Below are 7,563 nucleotides of genomic sequence, written 5' to 3' on the forward strand. Positions count from 1 at the left end.
CTCAGAATCAAATTATACTTCATATAATATTATTATATATATTTATATGCATAGTCCACAAAAAACTACTTAAACCTAAAGACTTTAGGAAGCATTTGGGAAACACTTGCAAAACTGGCGTTCTTAGTTACATTGATCTTAAAGTTGTTCGTAAATCGCTAAGATCAATCGTTATCGGGAAACACACCCCTGAACATTTCCTCACACTCATTTCATTTATATTTCAAACATATTTACATAATAATGACATATTATTGATTTCTGATGTGTTTAGATAGGTTAAGCGGAAATGAACCTGAATATTAGAGCATGCTCAGTGGGAGTGAGGTAAAGTTTGGACAGCCCTGAAATTCAGTAAACAAATCTACAGCAATCACATTCACTTTTAATTTCACATAATTTCTCTAATACTGTGGGACATTTCATTAAAATGCTCCAAATGCGATATGCCATTTGTTTCTACATATTTATCCTTGTACAACCTCTGTTGCTCTATTATCTATTACACAAACCAAAAATCACCCAGCAGATCTGTAATATCATTACATTATTATTTATTAAGACAAGTGTATTTCATAAAATAAACACCAAGCAAAAGTATGACAGCTCTTTTGCAGTCTATTACAGTTTATATCTTACACCTATCCATCTGTATTTATTTAGACATTAGCAGAAAATGCTATTTTTAAGCTTATGGTTATTAATGTTATTACTGAATTAGCTCTTGTAGTTTGCTAGTTTTTATTATACACCTACCATGTATATTTTATAATATACACAATTCATATGCAGTTAAATAAGATACAGTTCTAACAATTCTACCACATATAGTTTGACATTTAAAAAAAGAAAGAACATTTTAGCAAAACATCTCAGTTAAAATATAGTGATAAAAAGTCTACTGGCACTGGCACTGTTATCTACACATTGGCAGTTATCTGTTATCTATTAACTGGCAATGAATGTAACTAGTTTTAGTTTATGAGCAGTTACTGTAGATCTGACTTGAGCTACTAAATAAACTGAATATTTTAATCTATATTTATTCTAAATGGTTACCCATTTCATGTCTGTCCTTGGGCTTTTTCTGCTTAGCTAAAGGATGAACTTTTGAAGTGAAACAATTATCACTACTGATCAAACTGATAGTTCGAAGTGTTGGTGTGAGATAGAGACAGGAGCTTTACAGCTCAGTATTGTAGGTACTTTCACTAAAATTGTAGTAAATAAGAAAAACCTTCTAAAGAAAAAGTTTGGTAATAAAGTGTAGATTTGGGACTGAAACCCATGAGCACTTTTTATGTCAAGTTTTTATAATCTTCTTGAAGACACTTCCATCGTTCTTCACTTTCCACCACACTGTGACATTTTGGTTCATTACTCGCTCTTTCACTTTTCCTTCAATCTGTAGTAAAAGATCATAGTTACAGATATTAAGAACTGTAACGTTTTATAAACAACATTGTGTTAATTATATTGTATGAGTAAAAACATTCTTGGATTCTTTCTACAAGGCAGTTTATTGTGAAGCTGTTATGGCTGCACTGATAGAAACTGTACGTACTTTACTCAAGATTGCTGCTTGAACTGATGGGTCGTTTAGATTTGTCACTCCATCAGATGTCAGTACCACTCTTACTATCTTGTTGACTCTCATCTTGTCCACAGCTGTAGAAAAAAACAGATTTAATTATTTTAAATACCAGTGTCTGCTCTATTTAGGTTTCTTTTAAAAGTATTGATAACATGATTTTGTTTCAGCCGCAACATTTGCTAACAAACCTCATTTTCAGTAAAGTTGGAACATTTAGTAAAATGCAATAAAAGAAGAATCTGTGATTTGTTAATTCTCTTGAATCTTTATTAAACTGACAAAAGGAGAAAGATTAACTGATTGTAAATATCAACACATTTTGAATTTACTGTCTGCACCACACTCAAAAAGTTCTATAAAAGTATGAAAAAATTTATATATTGTTCAGATTGTACCTTTTTAAAACATTCCACAATAAGCTGGTAAATTGGTAACACGATCATGACTGTGCCAGAGAATGATGTCAATGACTACCACCCAGTTCATTAAGTTTTTCAAGAGGCTTGTCATGAAAAATATCAATGACCTGCTGTCCCCTTCAATGGACCCACTGCAGTTCAGTCATTTACACACACACTTACACACCCTTTCTTCCTAGACTCTCCAATACAAGTACCACTCTCACACTAACTGATTATATTACATCTCGCATTTTGTAAACTATTGAATTTTTGCACACTTCTTTAATATATCAGCTACTTTACAAACCACACATTATTAAAATATGTTGTATACTCTTTTTCCTCACTTGATATTTATTTAATACTGTGTTGAGCAATGTTGTGCAACTGAAGTATTGTAAAGCAAGAATGGAGAAAATAATTCCACTTGCAAAACTGTAACAATTAGTGTCCTTAGTTCCCAAATCATTAAAAAGTCTCATTACTAGGAGAACTGATGGAACACTGTGCTAACAATGGCTCTGTCCCAACTTTTTTGACTGTGTTGCCGGCAATAAAAAAATACAGTAAAGTTGATAAGTTTAAAACATTGTTATAGCTGAGATGATTACACAGAGGTCATTCTATTTTAATACTATTTGTACATATAGAGTATGTAGAATCAACAAAATAATGCTTACATGTATTTTTATTGTGTAATTGTGTTAAAAATAATGATTATAAAAAATATAATGTACATCTTTTTCTCATTATAAATTAAAATGTGGGTTGTAAACAGTACAGTGGTACAGTAGGGTTGCAAATGAATCCACGTTCATATTTATTTATATGGAAAAAAAATTTTTTTGTTTACATACAAACAAATGCAGTTGAAGCATAAGCGTAAAATGAAATTTTGCAGGATGGTGGTACTACTATCAATACCTAATGCAAATTCAAAGGATTGACCGGACACTCACCTCCATAGCAAACGAATGGTTTTAGGAGCTCACAATCTGTGCTGTTCCATTTTCCAGTATCAGCCATATCCATTGCAACACAGTTGTTGACATTAGTGTACTCCAGTTGACCTGCTTTCCAATAGCGGTATTGTGAGATTGTCTTATCAGACCATTGTACAGGGATCAGACCAATCCAGCTAAGACCACCGAATGAAGTAAGAAACTGTTGATCCTGAGTGTTGTTTATAATTGCGAGATCTGTGTAGTATTGTCTGCAGTGTGCAAGAGCACCAAACCAATTTTTATAAGCCTGTATCATGGTGAATCTGCCATTGCCAGTTTTTGATTCTGTCGAGAAATGGAACAACAAGGATGATTGGTTTAACCCTCATGTTCTGTTTGGGGTTCCTGAGACCCCAGAGCCTCTTTAACAGCTTACAAAATATCTTTAGCCTTTTTCAATTAACTTGATACTTCACGACTTTATCTTATTTTATGGAAACTGCAAATAAACAATTTTTATAGTAATAATGTGTTCCAAACACCCGCTAATGTATACACTTCTCCTACAGCTGACTCTCGTACACACACACACACACACACACACACACAATCCTTTACAAAATCTCCCACCTCTCTTTCTCTCTCCAGTTAATTTGCTTATTTAATTTGGTTAATTTTGAAATCGGTGTAATTTTATTTTACCCACACAACACTGGGGTGTCTGAGACCCCAAAGAAAAAGGCAGTAAAGTCAATGTAAAAAAAAACGTAAAGTTTGGTTTATTGCCAGGGTGCAATTGATGCACTTGTCACACTTAACACTAACTACTTCACACCAGTAAAAAAAATCAGATAGAAATCTATGTTTTTGTCATTAGGCAATAGGCAAGTAAATATAAAGAAAAAAAAAAAAACAGGTAACTTACTGTCATAGCAGAAAAAGAAAATGTTAATTGAACACGACTGATCACTCCATCCTTGTGGTGTTACAGTTCCACAAGCTAAACCAGTAGTTCCATAATTTGGTTCAGTCAAACCCCACCCAGTACTGGTAAAAAGAGGATCTGCTGTGTGCCAGCCCCAGCTCCTTTTAAGTCCAATCCACACATCATCTTTGTATCCTGGATCTACAGATGTTACACTTTGAAGCGTACTGTTTACTTCCTGCAAGCTCTCTATAGTAGCCATGTCGCTAAATCTTGCCCTGCAGTACTTTTGAGCAATTGGCCAGGTCCTGTAGTATGGTATATAGTGGAACTCCCGTGCCAGAGAAGAACAGACGCAGAAGATTCCTGATGATAATCACAAAATAATCAAAAATGGCAAAAGTACATAAATTCCACATTTAACTAAAGTAAAAACATTCATCCAATAAAAACTTTGCTAAAAGTTGAAGTAAACACACACTTTTGATTTTATTTACAGTTGAAATAAAAAGTTTAAATACACTTTAAAGAGTCACATATGCCATGGCAGTTTTTAAACCTTTTCATTCATTTTACCTAAAGCAAAATTTGGCCTAAAATATGTTTAATGAAACAAAAAAGTGAGGCTTTCAGACCCACTAACACTGTACCTACTGTCAACTCTGTCAGGGGTGGCATTACGCTCTGGGGCAGTATTGCTATCTGGGTATTTCAGGGGAACAATCATCCAAAACATAAATCAGAACTGAAGCAGAATCGTCTTTCCTGACCTCAGCCCTATCACTGCAAAAAATGATTTTGGAGGGATGTAGAAATAACCCATACGAATTGTTTAAAATGTTCCTATGTATTTTAGTCAGCATGTGAAATAAATAACAATGGGTATCTTACCCATACAACACATTTGTTAAAAGTAACAACAGCAACCTTAAAACATATTATAAACTATACTCAAAAACTACTGGTTCTGCACTGCATTGTGCACGTGCACATGACCTGGGAAGTTTCGCGCTTCATTTTCTCCTCACATTTCTGTCAGACTGTGGTGTTACATGTAAGGTTCATATTTAACATGTTTTCTGTTTATTGCATCAAGAACGTAAATGTTAAAGTATTTAAGGTTTATCACAAGATATGTAGTCGGCTGTGTGAGACAAGAATTGAAACTAATTAATGTGATGTATTGAGCCAAGAAACGTGTTCAGCTCAAGTTTAACCTGCCAACAGCAGTGAGTGGAAGGAACCTGACCGGCGCCATTTTTGCTGTTAAAGCATAATGAGTAAAACTATGGAGAACTTGAGAGAATATAATTAATTTCACATAAGCGTTTTGGTTTTGTCTTTTATATGTTTTTATAGATAAGGCTTGAGTTAAGTTTCTGTACCTAATTACATATAATTAGCATAAGCACTGTATAATTTCAAATACTTTGTATTTTGTACATTTATTACAAATTTTTTTACATAAATAGCTTGAATAGAACAAACTCAGATTTAAGTTTAAATGTGGCACTAGGCCATCATGCTTGTGTTTGAAAAAAACATTTGAATTGTTTAATAAACTATGAAAAGTACAGAGGGTCTTTTGTGCTTAATTTCTTTTTATTTAAAGACATGATTAATTCTACAATATCAATACTGAACCTGTGTAGGACAATATTTTTAGGTAAAGCTAAACTTTCCTGAATAAGTAATGGCTAGTTAGTCATATAGATTAATTAATAGATATTATTAATAGATTATCAAATAGATTATAGAAATTATTAAATAGATTAGTATTATTTACTCGCAATTGAAGTAATTATTTATGTAATAAAATGAGATGTTTTAAGTTGATTTTACCTACTTTTATTTAGTATTTCAGAAATGTTCAATTTGAGCAAAATCTACCCAAACAAATTGAGTGCAAATTGTTACCTCACATTTTTTGAGTAGATTCTATAGTTTTTTTTTTTTTTTACAGTGTATTATGAATATGTGCCTTGTACAGGAAAGTCATTGTCATTATAGTTAGATGCATGAATACTTTTTCTTAATAGATTGTGTAATCTTTTTGGGGAAAAAAGGTGATTTTTTTAGAGCGACAGAAAAAGAACAGTGGCAAAAATCATTGCAATCGCAGACATGTTCTTTACCTGTTTGTTAAAAAGTACAAAGTTCTTCCTTTCATTTAGTTTTTAACATAAAGATTTTGTATCTAAATACCTTATACACACACACATGTATATATATACTCATTTTTCCCCACTGCATTTCTTTATTTCTAATCCTTTTACTCTGGTTGGAATTGTCACGGATCAGGTTAGGGCAGCTGATCGACCTGTTACATTTTGGGAGATGGAAGGAAACCAGAACACACAGCAGAAAACTTGGTGAGAGGGGTGACCACTGAAGTGGTGAACCTCTGTTGAACTTAAAGAGCCGAATTACTCTGTTCTCACTGCCTGGAATTAAAGCATGCAAAGAGAACTGACAGTGACTACTCTATCTTGGTAATGTTGAAGCTGCCTGATTTGACAAAAGTATTTATGACCTATAGTTTTTTATTGTAGTGAGAAGGAAAATGAAACAAAAATAAAATAATTATTTAAAATAAAGTACCAGTGGCTGTACTTCCTAAACTGTACTTAAAATAAGTAATAAAAAAAACTTATTTTGAACTTTCTAAAGAACTTTTATTTTTAACTTTCTACCTCTGAAAATAATAATTATAAAGGCATAAACAAAGAAACACCAAAATACTTCACATACATAAAATTTAATATACAGAAACAGGTTACAATCATTGTGAACATTTTGAAGAATGTTCTCTTAAAAATCTATTTCATCTTTAGACCTTTACACATAAATACACTAACCTGTGATCAGAAAAAATGCAGCATAGTCCATTTCTGATTTTTTTTTCCTCATGAACAGCACCACTAAACAAAGAAAGATACACACTCAGCTTTTAGGAGCCAATGCTATGCAAAATAAACAAATCTATAGAGGGAGGTGGAACCTTTTTCCTAAAAAGAAAAGATTCTACAAAAACCTTCATTTGCCATTTAAATATATTTGTAGCAGTGATGAACTGATAGCACAATATAAGGGGCTCAAACAACTCATACAACAGTCTTTTTTCTAAAGGTTATATGAGAATGGTGAACATTGGCTCTGATTCTAAACATAGACTAAATTAATTATGTTCTTCTAAATTTTAGGCCTATTATGCCTGTAAAGCTAGAAGTAAGTTAAAACATGTAAGCATTCTCAGTATAAGCAGCTTCAGCATCCAAGCTAATGAAGCACAAGGTGGATATTTTTTATTTAGCCCAAAACTGCAAATTAAAGTGTAAAACATTTTTAAGCACTGCAGAATCCCTGAGATTTATGATCTGGCAGTGGTAATTAGTGACATTTTCTGTTTTTCATAGTGTTGACATTGTCTTGTAACCAGCTGCTAACATCAAGCTCTATGGTGCCTGACTACTCACAGTTTTTAAGCATAATAATGAGTAGCAGTTCCACCTAGCAGTAGCAGTTCCACCAAATAATTCAGATACGTTATTAGATTTAGCAGATTAAGATTTGCATAACATCAGATTTTATTTTGCTTGGTCGTTACTATAGTAGCACATTTACACGTTACTCACTAACATGCAGGATAGTACACTGGACCCTTTGATTTATGAACGGTTTACCATCCGTACATTTCGG

At 32.8% G+C, this 7,563-nt stretch overlaps 1 protein-coding gene across 1 annotated transcript; it reads right to left on the minus strand.

Annotated features, from left to right (window-relative positions):
• Positions 1 to 547: 547 nt before the first annotated feature.
• On the minus strand, positions 548 to 7,563 carry LOC134314337 (secretory phospholipase A2 receptor-like). Its single transcript, XM_062994914.1, has 6 exons — positions 7,500 to 7,563; positions 6,723 to 6,785; positions 3,865 to 4,230; positions 2,955 to 3,284; positions 1,565 to 1,668; positions 548 to 1,405 (listed from the first exon to the last, which is right to left on the minus strand). Coding segments are annotated over exons 1-6 (966 nt in total). The 5' UTR covers positions 7,501 to 7,563; the 3' UTR covers positions 548 to 1,303.

The sequence above is a fragment of the Trichomycterus rosablanca genome, chromosome 5 (assembly GCF_030014385.1).
Source record: "Trichomycterus rosablanca isolate fTriRos1 chromosome 5, fTriRos1.hap1, whole genome shotgun sequence".
Taxonomy (NCBI): Eukaryota; Metazoa; Chordata; class Actinopteri; order Siluriformes; family Trichomycteridae; genus Trichomycterus; species Trichomycterus rosablanca.

What these genes read in the sequence shown, in the direction of transcription:
- LOC134314337 (XM_062994914.1), bottom strand. An exon ending in TGCATTTTTTCTGATCACAG is followed by an intron (nt 4,231 to 6,722) that starts GTTAGTGTATTT and finishes GATTATCATCAG; the next exon opens with GAATCTTCTGCGTCTGTTCT. An exon ending in ACCATTCGTTTGCTATGGAG is followed by an intron (nt 1,669 to 2,954) that starts GTGAGTGTCCGG and finishes TTTTTTCTACAG; the next exon opens with CTGTGGACAAGATGAGAGTC.